Source organism: Rhincodon typus, chromosome 4 (assembly GCF_021869965.1).
Source record: "Rhincodon typus isolate 14 chromosome 4, sRhiTyp1.1, whole genome shotgun sequence".
Taxonomy (NCBI): domain Eukaryota; kingdom Metazoa; phylum Chordata; class Chondrichthyes; order Orectolobiformes; family Rhincodontidae; genus Rhincodon; species Rhincodon typus.
In genome coordinates this window covers 116169909-116189129 of record NC_063335.1, presented here as the reverse complement: position 1 = coordinate 116189129, position 19221 = coordinate 116169909, and the positions used below count along the sequence as shown (strand labels likewise).

Sequence of the window (19221 nt, the reverse complement as noted above, 5' to 3'; positions counted from 1 at the left end):
TTAAATGTTAAATCTTATTGCAAAATTCTTTTCACAACCAGGAATCTGAATTTCCTTTTTTGAAAGGAATGGTTGCTACCAAGAACATTTCACATTAAGCAAAGATGTACAGTACCATGATCTTCTGGTACTAGACTAACATTATTTATTGCATTCTTTTTACAAAGCAAATTAAAATGTACAGTATTGGAACAAACCTGCAGTCAAGTATGCATAATAACACTGAGACCACCTGGATTCATTTTTAAGCCTTGCAAAAGACTTGTATGCATCCTTGAAATTCATTTCTATCATGCTACACCAACCTGAGAATAAGAACAAAGCTCAGATTAAATACAAACATAAACAAAAAACAGCTAATGACAATTTGATACATTTTAAAGGTGCATCTTCTTCATGTACTTCCATGCATTATAACATCATATGCCACACCTTAAATTCAAATCTACTTTTCCCCTCTCACCTCAAAACTTGACTATATGCAATATTACAGATTTCAATTAATATATTCTTTCCGAATATTACTCTGTTCCTTTAGATATTTCAAATAAACTTTTTCCTTTTCACTTTGCCCATATTGCTGCCATTTTAGGTCCCATTCCCATTCAGTCAGCTGACATCTTTTCTCATATAAATCTGCATCAGAAGCCTGAATTCATGAAGCAAGATGAACATTTATAAAAAAGAAAAAACACAAACATCACAGCACTGAATGGCTTCAATGAACATCAGCTGATAGGAATTTACTGGTAAGTGTTTGGCAGAACTGTGCACAATAGAAGGTAAATCACAGAGAAGATACAAACATTTCTTTCTTTTAGCATAAGTCATAGGCTTTTAACCTTGTGCTCTAATTCCACCAGTGACTTCCACTCTCCCCAAATGCTACTATAGAGATGTTTCAGGTAAATACAAACAATCACCAAAGCCTACCTCCTTTAACTTTTTCAAACATCTAGGTCCACCTAGACTAGAATCTCCAGATGGCCATCTTCAGGCTAATCTCAGTATTCTACACTGGGAGTAGACTTTTCCAATAGCCAAACTCAGACTGCTCAGGTCACTGTCAATAGACCCAAGATTTTACTAGTCTCATAAAAAAAGTCCCGTACAGCTTACTAATACCATCAAGGACCTGAAATAGGAAACTCAGGGCATTCAAAACAAATTACGAAGGAAATTAAGTGAGTAGACTAGATAGGTAGATAGTCTATCATAAAACAGAATTGCAATGCTAGAAATCTAAAACAAACACAGAAATTGCTGGAGAAACTCAGCAGGTCTGGCAGCACCTGTGGAGAGAGAAACAAAGTTAATGTTTTGAGTCCAGCAACCTTCCTTCACAACTGGTATGAAGAGGTTCTGAAGAAGGGCCACTGTATTTGAAACATTAACTCTGATTTCACTCCAGATGTCGACGGACCTGCTGAGTTTCTCCAGCAATTTCTGTGTTTGTTTTAAATAGTCTATCATGTCTGGAGGGGAAAAAAATCTGAAATAATTGCTTGATAGTACAGAGATGACCCATTGCTAAAAGAGAGACAAAAGTCAAAGTTTTTAGTCTGGCACTCATTAGGACCGGGGAACAAGAAATGTGGCTTAGAAAGAGACCAAAGTCAGAACACTGGAGAAACTCAGAAGGTCTAAAGTAAGATCTGAAGAGAGAAACAGAGATAATGTTTTAGATCTGGTATGACTCTTTGCCAGTGCTGAAAAGTCCCAGAGAGGGGGAAGGGAGAGGGCAGAGGGGGAAGGGAGAGGGGGAGATGAGAGAGGATACAGAGAAGAGAGGGGAAGAGAAAGATGCTCTGTCATCCATAATTATACATCAGTTTCCAGTATAATTTTTAGCAACGTTGGGAATATTTAGTAAATGGCGTCCAATAGAGATCAATGGTTCTGCATTCAGAGATTTAAAAGCACGGCCTGATTCAGCACGTTCAGTGTACTGCCACATGAGAAACTGTGCGGACACTATAAATGTCTTCTGCATTACCCATGTAAACATCCTGACCAAACAGAATCTGAGTGTCAGGTTTGTGATTAATCAGCTAATTTAGATTGCCAGTTAATTCTCCAGCTGCCTCTCTATGCCACCCATGGCCCAACCGATTAACACACCCTTCTCATGCTGAATAAATTAGTGTTTTCTTTCAACGCTCTGTTTCTTTTATGCCAGCCCTGATGAGTGCAAGATGAAAAGCTTCAATGACTCCTTTCTTTTCAGCAATGTTTAAAACCCGAAATGTTAAGTGAAAATCCAGATAGAAATCAAGTGGGAAATATTCCTGACTCCAGTGACACACCTACCCTCTGGGTTCCATTGGTGACAAGGCTGACAGATCAAAACAGACTACTCGAGTTATGTAGACCTACCCAGTTTATATTAAATTATTGATTGAGCCATAGCTAGTTAATTTCAAGCTTCCATCTCCAGGAATCTCACTTTTGAGCCATCTAAAATCAGAAAAGACCTCATTGACTTACCTTTCATTATTCCTTCTCCTTTCCTTTCCCTCCCACCAAACCCCAGGAGAATTTCCATTACTTGAACTTCGCTGCGTGAGCACTATAGATATGCATGTTAGGTGCACATATTTACCCTGGATGCATTTAAAAGCAGGCCTGTGCACAATATGATCTCACTTCATCCTGCACAGAGAAACATTATCCAGGTAATAAATCAATCAGGTTAAAAATACCCCTTTTAAAGCCCCATCATAAACCTCAACCCATTGATATAAAACACTTACCTATCTCATACAAGCATACATGTTGGATTTCTCGTTGATCTATAGCTAGTTCTAATGCGGTTTGGAATGATGTCAAGGCACTGTTGATTTTACACTAGAGGAAAACAAACAATGATTTTAAATCATGCTCAGAAAAACATTTCCAAACAATATTTCCGTTACTTGCATCTGTATAGAAATAAAATAACAGTAGTAATAATAGTCAAACATCCCAAGCTGTTTCACAAAATTATAACCAAACAAAATACACCAAGTAATTTATGGAGATATTAAGTCAGACAACCAAAAGGTTGGTCAAAGAGTGAGTTTTAGAAATATAGAAAATAAGAGCAGGGGTAAGAGATAGCAAGAACTGCAGATGTTGGAGTCAGAGACAACAGCGTGGAGCTGGAGGAATACAACAGCCAGAAAGCATCAGACGAGCGGCAAGACCTTTTTTTTTTAAAAAAAAGCATCCCAGAATTCACATGGCTGGTGATAACTGCTTAGAGTCATGGGGTGTTACAGCACAGAAAGAACTCTTCAGATTATTGGCTTCACTCCAGTCATTCAGCAACTATCTATTCTAATCCCATTTCCCAGCACTTGGCCTGTAGATTTGTATGGTATAACTTTCAAGTATACATCTAAATATTTCTTAAATACTGTGATGGTTCCCACCTCTGCCACCTTTTCAGGCAATGAGTTCCAGATACCCACTATCCAGTGGGGGAATTTTTTTTTTTAAGATTCTAATTCTCTTGCCTCTTATCTTAAATCTATGATCCCTGGTTATTGACCCCTCTACTAAGGGGAGATTAACAAACGTACTTCCTTGCCTTGTTACTTCTCCCAAAATGCATCACCCTCACACTTTTCAGGAATAAACTCCATCTGCCACTGTTCCACATATCTGAGCAGCCTGTCTACATCACCCTGTAGCCCAAGGCTTTCCTCTTTGTTACTTACCACACCAGCAATTTTTAGATTATCTGCAAATTTACAGATCAAACTTCCTACATTTGCTTCTAGATCATCATGTACAATACAATAGAAGGGACCCATCATCAAACACTGCGGTACACATGGGCTTCCAATCACAAAAATACCCTTTGACCATTAGCCCCTGTTTCCTGCCTCTAAGACAATTTTGGATCAAATTTGCCAAATTGCCCTGGATCCCATGAGCTCTTACTTCTTGATGAGTCTTATCAGTCCTGACAAAGGGTTTCGGCCAGAAATGTTGACTTTCCATATTCTCGGATGCTGTCTGACCTGCTGTGCTTTTCCAGCTCCATATTTATTGGCCTGAGGTCTTATCAAAGTCTAATTGAAGTCCACATAATCTACATCAACTGCTCAATTCTCCCTATACAACTAGCTAGTCACCTCCTCAAACAATTCAGTCAAGTTTAATCAACATGATACCTCCTTGACAAAGCCATGCTGACTATCCTTCATTAATCCTTGCCTCTCCAACTGGAGCTTAATTCCGTCCCTCAGAATCTTTTCCAAGTTTTCACCCATCACTGATGTTAGAAATACTGGCTTATAGATCTCTAGTTTTTCCCTACCCTCCATGCTTTTGGATTTTTCTTTACCCATCAGTGTTTTTGTTTTTAAATACTCCCTCTTCACTTTCTTTTTCTTTAAGTAACCCACGAAGTTTCTATACACTTCTACGATTTCTCCTGTTTATAAGCCTTCAATATCTGGCATAAGCGTCCTTTCTTCTCCTGGATTTGTTGGTCCCACTCTTCATTTCTATAGGAAACTGTTGGCCTGCATGTCCACTATGTCCTTTTTGAATGACTCCCATTGCTCTAATGTAGGTTTTCCTGCAAGTAGTTAGTCTTAGTACAATTTGGCTGAGCTTGTCTTATATATTAAAATTACTTATTTTTATCATTAAATGTGGATATCCATTCAATGGAGAGTTGGTTGGGGAACTGTGCCAGCGAAGGTTGGGTGCCAATCAGATACAAGATTGGAGCATGTTAGGTAATTACTGAGGCAAGTTTGTTAAGATAGGGTGAGAAACCCATGCCCCACAGCAAGAAACCCTACAAGAAGCTCAACGCAACTTGCACTTAGACAAAAAAAAAAGTAAGATTCAGTCTTATTGGAATAGTGTGGGAATATGGCATTAAGGTAAATGATCACTTATGATCTAGAATGGTAGACCATGTTCAAGGTGTCAATGGCCTACTCCTGCTTATGTTCCTATATTCAGCAAGTCAGGTGGCATTTCTACAAACAGATCAAAAGTCAACACAATTCAACGACCTTTCACAGTTCCGAACCATTTAGGTTGAATGGCCTGTATCTGAGCTGTAAAATTCTTTGATGTTGACAGATCCCAATTGTGCCTGTCAACATATTCAATTGGTTAATAATCCAATCCTACTGGTACACTATAATACATTTTTGACACGGTTTGAAATAAATGACCAAAATATGACATCCTTGATGAATAATCAAAAAAGATGGTTGCACTGTTAAGTCATAACAATAAGTGTAAATCTGAAAGAGACCAGCCTTGGGTGAGGGGGGATAAGAGGGGGAAAGATGAAAATCATAAAACACAAATCTAGCTTCCAGATGGCACACTAGTTTCAATCCATCCAGCAAATACTAATAGATCTACCTTATCAACTGCTGTCAAGAAGATATGACAGAGGTGAATAAAGATGACTATTTCGGTGTCAGTAATTTTGAACAATGAGAAAGAAGCTAACTTGTTCTCCTTCAGGAAGCTTCAAAAGAAATCAAAAACTTCTAAAATTATATGAAGCTTATTAATGGTTAATCCAAACAAAACATTTACAATGGTGAAAGGTTCAAACCCAAGTTAAAATTAGAAAGTTTAGCAGAACTTCCTTTATTTTGTACAAAACATAAAATAGGCACAAAATAATTTACCAGCAAGGTATTGAAAATAAAGCAGGATAAAAAGATTTTTGAAGAAGGTATTGGTTAAATATCTGAGAACACAAAATGGCAATAAAATAATTGACAGGCATAATAACCACATTTTCCAACTGAACATTGAACGTCTTTTGTATTTATTCTTGCTTCTTCTTTTGGATTTCTGCTCAGCATAAACATTTTACACATATAAATATAAACAAAACTGTACCTCCAATCGTTGAATTCTCCCCTTGAAAAACAGAAACAAAGAGGAGTCTGGATAAATTGCTTCCTTTGTTTGTAGAATTTCTTTTGCTTCCCTCAACCCAGCTTGTGCATCCATACCATCCAAAGCAAAGAAAGGGCGCACTACTGTATGGTACCATAGCAAGGCTAATCTATAAGATAAAGCAGAATTTTATGATTCGTATGCATTTAAAATATTACTTTAAATGAGCTCAGAAGCAAGAGGGGTTACAGAGTGTTAGCAAAATAGGGACACAGCATACTTTATTGAAGGAACCAAGGCACACAAAGTTCAGCATGTTGAGTTTCAAGGGAGTAAGGCAAGGCTGGATGGCTCTACTTATAATGCTGAAAATATTACAAGAGTTAGGACTTAAAGGTGTGGATAGATGCGTAGAATTGTGACATTGTTGCCATTACAGAGGCCAAGGGAAAGGCAGAATTGGCAACTCAACATTCCAGGGAACAAGATCTTCAGGCAGGACAGGGGAGCATATAAAAGAGGGAGGAGGTGACGCATTATCAATTAAGGAGTCAGTTATTACAGTAAGAAGAGACTCTGTCTTGGAAGAGGTGTCAAATGAGGCTTTATGGGTAGAGTTTAGGAATAAAAAGTGGTAGTCACACTGTTTGGAGTGTATTATATATGCCCAAACAGTCAGCAGGCAATAGAGGAGCAGATATGTAGACAATTCACAAAAGGTGTATAAAGACCATAATAAAGGTAATTATATTAGGGATTTCAACTTCCCTAACATTAATGGGGATAGTTATAGTGTAAAGGGCTTAGAAGGCACAGAGTCTTTGAAGTGTATTCAGGAGAGCTCTTCATATCAACATGTAGAAGGTCCAACAGGAGACATTGCAGTGCTGGACCTAATTCTGGGAAACAAAGCTGTCAAGCGTTCAAGGTGACAGTCACAGAGCATTTTAGTGATAGTGACCATAAGATGTAGGAGCAGACTGAGGGCATTCGGCCCACTGCTTCTGCTGCAACATTTGATCATAGCTGATACGTTTCTAAATGCCATTCTCCTACCTTCTCCCCTTAACCCTTGATCCCATTATTAATCAAGAACTTAACTATTTCTAACTTAAATATACTCAATGACTTTACCTCCACAGCTCCCTGCAGAAATGCATGCTACAGATTAATTACTCACTGAATGAAGAAATTCCTTCTCATCTAAGTTCCAAAGGGTTGTCCCTTCACCTCAAGTCTGTGCCCTTGGGTCCTAATCTCATCGAATGGTGGGAACATCTTCTCCACGTCCACTCTATCCAGGCCTCTTAGTATTCTGTAAGTTTCAATCAGATCCCACCTCAATCATGTAAACTCCATTGACTACAGACTCAGAGTCCACAAATACTCCTCATATGAAAAGTCTTTCATCCCCAGGATCATTCTTGTGAACCTCCTCTACACCCCAAGGCCATCCATCCTTCCTTAGAAACAGGGTCTAAAACAGCTCACAATATCCCAAATGTGGTCTGACCAGTGCCTTACACAATTTCAGCAGTTCATCCCTGCTCTTATATTCTAGCCCTCTTGAAGCAAATGGTAATATTGCATTTGCTTTCCTAACTGTTAATAAAACCTGCAAATTAACCTTAAGAAAATCTTGAACTAGGACTCCCAAGTCCCTTTGTACTTCAGATTTATGAAGTCTTTCCCCATTTAGAAAATAGTCTACTCCTCTATTCTTCCAACCAAAGTGCATAAACTCACACTTTCCCCACACTGTATTCCATCTGCCACTTCTTTGCCCATTCTCCTAGCCTGTCAAAGTCCTTCTGCAGCCTCTCTGCTTCCTCAACGCTATTGTCTTTCTATCTATCTTTGAGTCATCTGCAAACTTATCAACCATGCTCTCAGTTCCTTCATCCAGATTGTTAATATATAATGCGAACAGTTGTGGTCCTAACAAAGGGTCTGTTTCCATGCTTTGGTATGATTCTTTGACTCTATAAAACTCTACTAGTCACTGACTGCCATCCTGAAAAAGACTCTTTCATCCCCACTCTCTGCCTTCTGCCCATCAGCCAATTCTTTATCCATGCCAGTATTTTGCCCCTAACACCATTAGCTCTTATTTTATTTAGCAATCTCCTGTGCAGCACCTTGTCAGAGACTCTCTGCAATCCAAACAGATCACATCCACTGGACCTCCTTTGTTTAACTTGCTCATTACCTTCTCAAAGAATTCTAACAGATTTGTCAGGCATGGTCTCTGTTTGACTCCACCCTATTTTACCATGCACTTCCAAGCACTCCACAATCTCATCTTTAATAAAGAACTCTAAAAACTTACCAATGACCGAGGTGAGGCTAACAGGCCTATAAGTTCCCAAGCCTGCCTCTCCTTTCTTTAACAGGGGTGTTACATTAGCCATTTTAGAGTTCTCTGACACTCCCCTCCTTGACTCTTGAAAGTGGAGTCACAGGTAGACAGGGTGCTGAAGAAGGCATTGGCATGCTGGCCTTCATTGATCAGTGCATTGAATACAGGAGTTGGGATATCATGTTGCAGCTGTACAGGACAGGAGGTGAGGCCACTTTTAGAATACTGAGTTTAGTTCTGGTCTCCCTGCTTTAGGAAGGATGTTGTTAAACCTGAAAGGGTTCAGAAAAGATTTACAAGCATGTTGCTGGGACTGAAGTGTTTGAGCAATGAGGCAGAATGGGATTTTGCTTTTTTCCCCTCTAGAGCGTTACAGCCTGAGAGGTGACCTTATAGAAGCTAATAAAATCATGAGGGGCATGGACAGGATGATCACACAATGTGGTTAATACTTAACTGCCCTCTGGGTAATTGGGGATGGGCAAGAAATGCTCGTCCAGCCAGCGATGCCCACACTCTGCGAATGAATAAAACATTGCGTCGGAAGGGGTGCAGAGGACATTCAACAGAAAGCATCTGTTCATCTTATTGAAGGGTGAATAATGACGGTGTTGGGAATCTGAAATGCATTGTCAGGAAGGCTAGATAAGGCAGGAAACCTCACCATCTTGAAAAATCACTTGAAATGTCATAATATTCAATGTAATGGTCCAAGGGCTGGAAAACAGGAATAGTATAGATTTGGATTGTTCTTGTTGGTGCAGACTCAACGGCCCAAAGGACCTCTTCTGTACTATATGATTCTATAATAGTAGTTGTTCTCAGTGAAAGGACTGCTTTATACAAACAAGTCCATTACACTTGGACGATTGCTGGTCAATATACTGTATGGAAAATCTGAACATTACAGAAAATCTGAAATCTTCTGGGGTGGTGATAGCCAAGTTGTATTATCACTGGACTATTAATCCAGAGACCCAGGAAACATTCTGGGGACCTGGGTTTGAATCCCGCCACAGCAGATGGTGGAACTTGAATTCAATAAAGAAAAATCTGTAATTAAGAATCTAGAATGACCATGAATCTATTGGCAATGGTTGGAAAAAGCAATCTGGTTCACTGAAGTCCTTCAGGGAAGGAAACTGCCATTAGTTGGGTTAGTAAATTTGCGGATGACACCAAAGTCGGTGGAGTTGTGGATAGTGCGGAAGGATGTTGCAGGTTACAGAGGGACATAGATAAGCTGCAGAGCTGGGCTGAGAGGTGGCAAATGGAGTTTAATGCGGAAAAGTGTGAGGTGATTCACTTTGGAAGGAGTAACAGGAATACAGAGTACTGGGCTAATGGTAAGATTCTTGGTAGTGTGGATGAGCAGAAAGATCTCGGTGTCCACGTGCATAGATCATTGAAAGTTGCCACCCAGGTTGATAGCGTTGTTAAGAAGGCGTACGGTGTGTTAGGTTTTATTGGTAGAGGGATTGAGTTTCGGAGCCATGAGGTCATGTTGCAGCTATACAAAACTCTGGTGCGGCCGCACTTGGAGTATTGCGTACAGTTCTGGTCACCGCATTATAGGAAGGATGTGGAAGCATTGGAAAGGGTGCAGAGGAGATTTACCAGGATGTTGCCTGGTATGGAGGGAAGGGCTTATGAGGAAAGGCTGAGGGACTTGAGGCTGTTTTCGTTAGAGAGAAGAAGGTTAAGAGGTGACTTTAAAATAGAGACATACAAGATGATCAGAGGATTAGATAGCTTGGACAGTGGGAGCCTTTTTCCTCAGATCATGGTGGCTAGCACGAGGGGACACAGCTTTAAATTGAGGGGTGATAGATATAGGACAGATGTCAGAGGTAGGTTCTTTACTCAGAGTAGTAAGGGCGTGGAATGCCCTGCCTGCAAAAGTAGTAGACTCGCCAACTTTAAGGGCATTTAAATGGTCATTGGATAAACATATGGATGATAATGCAATAGTTTAGGTTAGATGGGCTTCAGATTGGTTTCACAGGTCGGCGCAACATCGAGGGCCGAAGGGCCTGTACTGCGCCGTAATGTTCTATGTTCTATGTTCTGTGTTCTATTCTCATTTAGTCTTGCACACATGCAACTCCAGACCAACAGCAATGTTGTTGACTCTTAATTGCCCTCTGGCATGGGCAATAAATGCTGGCCTAGTCTGCCACGCCCTCATCTCATGAACAAATAAAAGAAGGTAGGATGTTTGAGTGAATAATGAACTGTTTCATCTAACATGCTACGTTTTAAATTTCCCAACCAGAGCAAACAGCAACACACTGCCCACCCTGTCAAGGCCCTTCATAATCTCATTCTTAATTCAATTGTCCTGCTCATTCATCTAAACTCGAGAATACAGTTCCAGTTTACCCAATCTCTCATCACAAGATAAACCTCTCATCCAAGGACCAGTTTAGTAAACCCTCACTGCATGGCCTCCAAGGCAAGTATATCTTTTTATGGACAGCAAAACTGCAGCATTCCACATATTGTCACTAGAATCCTATCAAATTGTTGCAAGGTTTCATAGCAACGTAACAACAGGAGTAGGCCATTCACAGCCCTTCTGGCCTGTTACACTATTCATGGAGATCATGGCTGACCTGTGGCCCATTTCCATATACCTACCTTTGGCCTGTGTTCCTTAATATCCTGACACAGTTCATTACCTCCTCCAAGAACTTGAATAAATCTATCAGGCATGATTTCTCCTTCATGAAGCCATGCCGACTCTGATTATATTGTGTAATTCTAAACACTCTGCTAGTACATCCTTTATAATGAATTCTAGCATTTTGTTAATTACAGTTGTTAAGCTAACAGGCCTATAACACATTTATAAAAAATCTCCCTTCCTTTTTGCACAATTAATAATGGTGTTTATTAAGAAACCTGGTTTACAATGTTTGCTGTTTAAAACTCAAATTAAATAAGGTGCTTAATTGGTCATCTTGGTCACTAGAGTGCTGGGACTAGAGCGATGGTACACTCTTTCACCCTCAGTTGTTAACACTGAGCAATTCCTTCATTTTGTTACAAATGCTGCACACTTTCAGATACAGAGGCTTTAACTCTGACCTTTTACCAGTCTTGCAATCTCTGCCCATATCAAACAGAGCATTCCAAAGTCTATACACACTGCCCCTTCCAAACACACTTTGGTCATCATCACACTGAGCTAATACATCTTTATTTTCCTTTGATTCACCACATCTCCTTGAACATGGTCCCTACCCACCTAGTATTTAGTTTAAAGCCCTCTCTACTGCTCAGTTATATGATTTACCAAAACACTGGTCTCAGCACAGTTCAGGTGAAAGCCATCCCAGTGATACAGCTCCCTCTTTACCTAGTACTAATCCCACTGCCCCATAAATCAAAACCCATTTCTACCATAACATTTTTGAGCCTTGCATCCATCCTTCTAAATCTTATTTATCCTGTACCAGTTGACATAGATTGTAAATATCTGAGGTCCCAACACCAATCCTTACAACAGTCCGTTGTCCTTGGCTGTTACAACAAGAAAAATGATTTTGAACTGTTTTAGTTGAGAAACTGGAACAATACAGACCTGTGAAAATGGTGGTAATTGTAAAAACAGGACACAAGTGGTAGCGTAACAGAAAAACTAAGGAAGGGTGGTGGTGTGATGGTATTGTCACTGAACTAGTAATCAGAGGCCCAGGCTAATGCCCTGAATACATTGGTTCCAATCCTAACAAGGCAGTGGGTGCAATTTAAATTCAATAAATCTGTAATATAAAGCCTGTCCCAGTAATGGTGACCATGAAACTATTATCCAGCTATTTATTTATCCATTATTAAATTCAAGGAGGCTTTGAAAGAAGGGAAGGAGGTGAAGGGGCAGATTGGTTTGTATGTTACAAACCTACAAGGTGATGCTGAGATACTAAAGATTTGCAAACAATGGACAAATGCCACATGATCAAAACAGCACACAAACAGAGTTGGCATGGCAACACCACCAAGGTTAACTCTATACTCCTTCACAAGAAATAGTTTCTTTGACAACATCTAGAATAAAACCAGTTTCAGCAGGATATTACCAATTACCTGTATGTGGATTTGACAGTACAAAACCAGATTCTCTCTTAAGGTTTGACATCAATGCATTGCTCTCGTATTCGGACTGATCAGAATTTTAATGCTTATACCCACAGCCTGGTGGAAACATAACCAAGGTCATACAAGCATTGGAATGTGTTTTGCATTAAAGATTAAACTCCTCAGAAGTTATGTCTTGTGAAAGAAAATCAAGGTGTTTTGTTTGCATTCATCAGAACAGAAATTATTTGCTTTAGTTTTTCTCCAGTTACAATTTTTTAAAAAGGCAAGCTTTCCACTTGGCATAGCTTAGAAATATATACTCTTCTGTAGATGTTTATCAGAGAATATTCATTAAGGAAGGCAGACAGAATGCGAGACCACGCAAAAGCAGTCAGGACAGTTGTTTTATGTTCCCCTTGAGCACTTTTTCTAAAAAAAAAACAGGGTGCACCGACTACACCAGTAGCAATGGAGGTTATGAAGGGTGAATAGTCATCCAGGCCTTCGGCAAACTTTAACCTTCAGCATTTGCCTGGTTCCTGCCTTTTTGAGAGGCATCAAAGAGAGCCTTTGAAAGCTAGTACAAATACAGAAACTATTTTTTAAGCTTCACTTCACAAAACTTTGCCCATTGATGAAGAAAGTGAATGCACGACAGCCAAACTTTTGGTTAACACTAAAATAGTTGGGAAAATAAGCGGTGAGGATGACTCAAAGAGTCCGCAGATGGGACAGGTTAAACAAGTGGGCAAAACCTTGCCTGATGTAAGATAATATAACAAAATGTGAGCTTATGCACTTTGGCAGGAAGAAAAGAGGAGTTGTATGTTATTTAAATGGAGACACTCTGTTAAAAGTTCCTGAACGGAGGGATTTGGGAGACCTTGTGCACAAATCACAATGAACAAACATACATGATCAGCAGGCAATGTGGAAGGCAAAGGAAATGCTGGCCTTTACTTCAAAGAGTATGGAGTATAAAAGTAGGGAGATTTTGCTAAAACTATATAAGGCATTAGTCAGATCGCAGCTGGAATACTGGAAAGAGTTCTGGGCCCCTTATCTAAGGAAAGATATACTGGCATTGGAGGCAGTCCAGAAAAGGTTCACCAGGTATGCAAGGACTGTTTTATAAGAAGAGATTAAGTCAGTTTGGAATGTAAAAGAATGAGAGGTGACCTTATTGAAATATGCAAGATATTTATACGGCTTGACGTAATAGATGCTGAGAGATTGTTTCCCCTTGTGGGAGAGTCTAGGACCAGAGGGCACAAATCTCAGAGAGAGGGGTCACTCGTTTATAAAGATGAGGAGGAATTTCTTTTCTCAGGAGATTAGTAAATCTGTGGAATTCTTTACTGCAAATGAGTGTAGAGGCTGGATCATGGAGAATATTCATGGGTGAGACAGACAGATTTTTAATCTGTAAGGGAATCAAGAGTTACAGGGAAAAGGCAGAAGTGGATTGGAGATTATCAAATCAGCCATGATCTCATGACTTGATAGGTTGAATGACTTTTATTTGCTCCTATGGCTTATGATCTAGCAAAGGAGTAGGCCATTCACCTCACCATGTACATGCAGCTCTTTGAAAAGGTTATCCAATTAATCCCACTTAGTTCTTTCCCCATAGCCCTACAAATATTTCTTCAGTTCCCTTTTGAAAGTTACTGGTGAATTTGCTTCCACTGACCTTTCAGACAGCATGTTCCGGATTACAATTCATTGCATAAATAAGTTTTTCTTCATGTCATGCGTGGGTCTAAATCAGAGCTTTATACAATGACTTCATGTCTTATACATGACTTCCATCTCCTCCCGTTATCGTTTTAATTCCTTTTTTTTTAAATAGTTGATCACTAGCTTTTAATTATTTCTATGCTTGGACCCCTAAATCTATTTGCTCATTCACAATTCTATGCTTCTTAACCCCAGACCCAACATAATGATTTCACTACAACAGCTGAGTTGACATGCCCAATAACACCAAGGATTCCTAGCCAGTACTGAGTATTTGGTCTGACTGCAGGTTCTGAACAAACAAAAATCATTTTGTAGACAATTATAGGTACTTCCTATAATATATTGGCCAAACTCATATCAAAAGATAAGTGGCTGTTTTATGACAAGAATCAAGATGCAACTAAATATCAATTACATGAGCCAAGCAGGGCTGCGGTTACCAGCTCTGCACTTTAATATTCAAGGGACACCGTACACATTTTTTGAATAGCAAGTTAAATATTCACTTATTAAAAGTTAAGATGCCAGAATTGGAAGGAAGGAAATGCAAGATTGAAAGAATTGTTTCTCTTCTGCAATAGTTGTTTCAGTTCACAAGCCAACATCCAAATATCCATTAACATTTAGTAAACACTGAGTTACAGATATTTAAAACAGAAGGATGGTTTAAATGTCTCATTTCTCAGCCAATGTCCAAAATGTAAAATCTCAGTTGCAAATTGTTTTGCATTGCATACACAAGGAATCAAAGGAACATACTGTGATTTAAATTGATACTTTTTTAAAAAATATTCTTTTTATGCTTGTGTTTTGGACTTTGGGTGAGTGACATATAAGTTTTCTGTGTGACTGAAGTTAATTATTAACTTGTAAATAGTTATGTAGCTACAGCAATTTCTTTTAAAAGTTTGAGAGTTTCTTTAGCAGCATCAATAGGTTTTTGTATATCTTGTTTGTCTACCTTAAGATGTCTTATAACTTAGCAAGTAAACCAATTGTACTTTAAGGTATGTTAGAAATTTCTAGACCAAGACTTTTTAAAACTTATGGGAAAACACCCATAGCTTGGTTTATCTTTGTTTTTGAAAAGTACTGAGAAGATCTTACTGAGGTAAGCGGCACAGCAGATGCTCCTGACAAGGGAAGAATGTCGTAAGATTCGATTTCCTTAGAGTAAGGAGTTACTGATAGTCCCAGATATACTAGGATGAAGCCATAGAAGTTACTTGAACCGGAGTACATTTAAGGTCACGTGTACAATAGCTCCAGGAAGAAGATATCATTGTTTCTAGACTCGAAGTTCAAGTCACAGTTACCTTAAGCCTACTGATACGTTAGGAGATAATTCATTCCTCTGGTCAGAGTACTGAACAAGGAATGCTTTTTGGGATTTCCGTTTGGACTTGGAGTATTTTGGGTTTAGTGGGATTATACTTTTACTATGTATTTAAAACTCTTTGACTTTGTGTTATAAGTAAATGTTTTGGTTTATTTTGTTTTACACTCATTTGTTGAGCTAATAAACTTCTGTTTTATCATGAAAGCAAAATCTGTAATATTGCATGCTTATATCACAGTGAGAGATTAACTTATTAAAACCAAATTAAAACAAAATATGACAAAATCAAGTCGCATTTCATTTGGGATTAGAATTGTCAAATAATATCATCAGCTAGAATCATAACAACTGGGGGCTCCAGTCAGGATCTTTGAATTCACTGGAATTAAGAGGGATTGGTCCCTTTCTTGAAGTATTGTGGTTTTGAAGGAAGTAAGAGTGGATATCATAGAGTCATAAATATAATGGAGGTATGACCATAATCCCCACTACTTCTCAGACGTAGGTCTGATGTCAAACTTGAGAATTGAATATGTTACACTCTTGTTCCAAAGAGGCTGAAGGGATAAACCCTGCAACTATAAACCAGCCAGTTAAACCCTGGGTGGTGGAAAGGTTTTTAGAAATGACAATCAAGGACAACAGCAGAAAAGGAATATCAGCACAACATTAGTTAGAGACAAATTGAATTTAGGTAACTTGGTTTGAGTATTTTGATGAGGTAACAGATGTTCATGGAGGGTAACACAGCTTAAAAAATGGGACAAGTAGCAACATGGATATGAAATTGTGAAACATTTGCTCAACCAAGATCAATTTGTTTCATCTGTTCAATTAAAAACCAAGATTAGCACCCTCAAATGTCATTGACTTGTGCCAAAACAAAATCAGAGCACATCAAACACAATGAATAAGCTAACCTGCCTCAACTTTATCCAGTATATTCCCTCCTCTGAACTACTGCAATAACTTCCACAAGGTGAACAGGAAAGATATTCCAAATACTATGAAAGCGAGAGGTACATTTGCTCAAATGGATTGTGCAATTGGTACAGTTTTTAAAATTTTAGAAGAAAATCAAGTACTTGTTACATCTACTCACGTAGCTAATGGAGCCTTCATGTCCTTACTTTCACTTGCATACATTAGGGAAGATAATCCCTGCAGACGGTCTCCAGGAAACCCCAGTAAGTTGATGATTTTCAGCAGGTTAGGAGGTACCATTGATATACAAAGATGGAAAAGCCCATAGCCAAAGCTGACAGCACCTTTCAGTCTACTTAGTGACTCTTCTTGTAGAGATACAGCAGGAATATGGTTATCATTAGCCCGATCAGACGTCAGAGATTCCTGAGATCTTTTTTTATGCATCATCTGTAGTGCATCAATTTCTGCATAACACTTATTGTAAATTTTCCATGCTTTTCGGAGGATCCATCCACCTTTAATATATGCTTTAATTTGGAAGGAGAGAAACAGAAGCAACACTTACTTTTTCACCTCTATTGTGGCACAATTAAGCTAAATTGTCTAAGATCATCAAGAAACATTAAAGACCTGCTGGAGGAAGATGCATAGTAACCCTCTCATTTCCCCCACCACAAACATACACACACCACTAACCTATTTCGTATTTTGCACTCAGGGCAGGACACCATTTGATCTGTGGTGGCTAGCTAGTAATATGGCAAGAACGCTGAGAACTTCTGCATAGGGAAATAACGTGGAGGTGCCGGTGTTGGACTGGGGTGGACAAGGTTAGAAGTCACATGGCACCAGGTTATAGTCCAACGGGTTTATTTGAAATCACAAGCTTTTGGAACACAGATCCTTTGTCAGGTGAAGTGCAGAGAGGCACATAGGCACAGAATTGATAGCAGAGAGATCAAAAGATCGTACAAATGGTGTGAGTGGGGTGCCAACAGGTTGAATGATAAATCTCTGCGGGTGATTAAAAATGTCAGATGGGGTGTTAGTAAAGTGTCAATAGCTGAATAGCAAGTGCTTAGATGACCTATAATCCAATTCACTGAGACAGAGAGATAATTACAAACCAAACATAGACAAACCAGTTGGCTGGAAATAACACAAAGTAGGATAGTCTATCGTTGAATGTATTTAAAGCTGGGATGTTTGATCTCTTGGGAAATCAAGAGACATTTGGAGTGAGCAGGAATGTGGAATTGAAGCCTTGAATCAGCCATGATCATACCGAATGGTGGAGCATGCTCGAGGTGCCAAATAGTCTTTATTTCTTCCACTTCCTGAGATCTTATAGTTGCACGAGTATCCTTCCTAGGTGATAGATATATGCTTGACTGTAGACTAAACCAGTTCTTTCCATCAATAAATGGACTAGCCAAGTTATATCTGTATATAAAAAGCTACACAATCTAACTCCAATGCAAATGTACTGATAATCCTCTTTCCTCAGGCAGACTAGCAAGAACTCTATCGAGGTACCATGTTTAAAGCAGGAACATATAGAAAACATTAAAAGGAAATACTGAATATTGAGTCCTTGATTCTTTTATTTTCAAAGTACTAGTTAGAACTATTACAAATAGAATCTTTTGAAAGAATATCTAAATAACTTTTATGATCCTAGTTGATGGTATTACTGGGCAAGTCAGATCCCAGACTGAAATCTGGCTTGGTATATCATGTTTTGCTTTTCTTTTGTTTTAATTCTGTGGTCTTTTACTGAAACACAAATGTATTGCTGTAGATAACAAGGTGTAGAGCTTCAGAAGGGTCTAGGCCTGAAACGTCAGCCTTCCTGCTCCTCTGATGCTGCTTGGCCTGCTGTGTTCATCCACCTCTACACCTTGTTATCTCAGATTCTCCAGCATCTGCATTTCCTACTATTTCTGTAATGCTGTAGATTTGGTTTTAACAATGGAATAGAAGTTTCTCGTGTGAAAGAAATAAAATCAAAAACAGAATAAGCCAAACTGTTTTCATATAAATTAAGTTTCAAGATTTCAAAACACAGTAAAATACAATCCCATCAATCCCAAATGCACTCCTTTACAGTACCCACACCTCAGAGAATTCCCTTCTTATCACATCAAAGGGCTCAACTCAATTGTTGTTCCAATTCTCAATCTCAAGAATCATATAGCCTCTTTTTTGAATCTTCATTCAACTTAGCTTAGACTTTCTCAGTTTCAAATAATCCCTTCAGTATTTTAACCAAATAATTTTGGTCTGGAACTTTCAAACTATATTTCTTACAATTAGGCAACATATTTCTCAACTATTCTCACTTCATAGAGTCATTGAATTCCTACAGTGTGGAAGCAGGCCAGTCAGCCCATCGAGTCCACACAGACCCATCTCCCTACCCCATCCCCATAACCCTGCTTTTCCCATGGCTAATTGACCTAGCCTTCACCCTTCACATTCCTGGACACTATGGACAATTTAACATGGTCAGTCCACCTAAGCTGCATATTTTTGGACTGTGAGGGGAAACTGGAGCACCCGGAGGAAATCCATGCAAACACAGAGAGAATATGCGAACTCCACACGGACAGTCGCCAGAGGGTAGAATCAAACCGGGGTCCCTGGAACTGTGAGGCATCAATGCTAACCACTGAGCCACCATGCCACCTTCTTCAGGAGAAGCTATTTTATACATCCAACTTGAACCACAAACAAAAACAGATACAAACCGTTCTGAAGAAAGGTCACAACAACAACAACAACGTTGCTGGAAAAGCTCAGCAGGTCTGGCAGCATCTGTGAAGGAGAAAACAGAGTTAACATTTCGGGTCCGGTGACCCTTCCTCTAGTTCTGAGGAAGGGTCACCGGAGCCGAAAC

General features: G+C 39.1%; 1 protein-coding gene across 3 annotated transcripts in view; it reads right to left on the bottom strand.

The window, feature by feature from the left end:
• ttc39c (tetratricopeptide repeat domain 39C) overlaps positions 1-19221 on the bottom strand; it is a 94720-nt gene that overhangs the window by 20886 nt on the left and 54613 nt on the right. The window contains exons 1-5 of one of the 3 annotated variants that reach the window (XM_048596298.1): positions 16498-16600; positions 12320-12427; positions 5872-6040; positions 2754-2847; positions 198-305 (exon numbers count right to left, since the gene is read on the bottom strand). In XM_048596298.1, the coding sequence (XP_048452255.1) occupies positions 198-305; positions 2754-2847; positions 5872-5985 (316 nt within the window). In that variant the 5' untranslated portion in view covers positions 5986-6040; positions 12320-12427; positions 16498-16600. Of the gene's footprint in view, positions 1-197; positions 306-2753; positions 2848-5871; positions 6041-12319; positions 12428-16497; positions 16883-19221 lie in introns of those variants that run through there. The other 2 variants (XM_048596300.1, XM_048596299.1) reach the window with 2 other exon arrangements.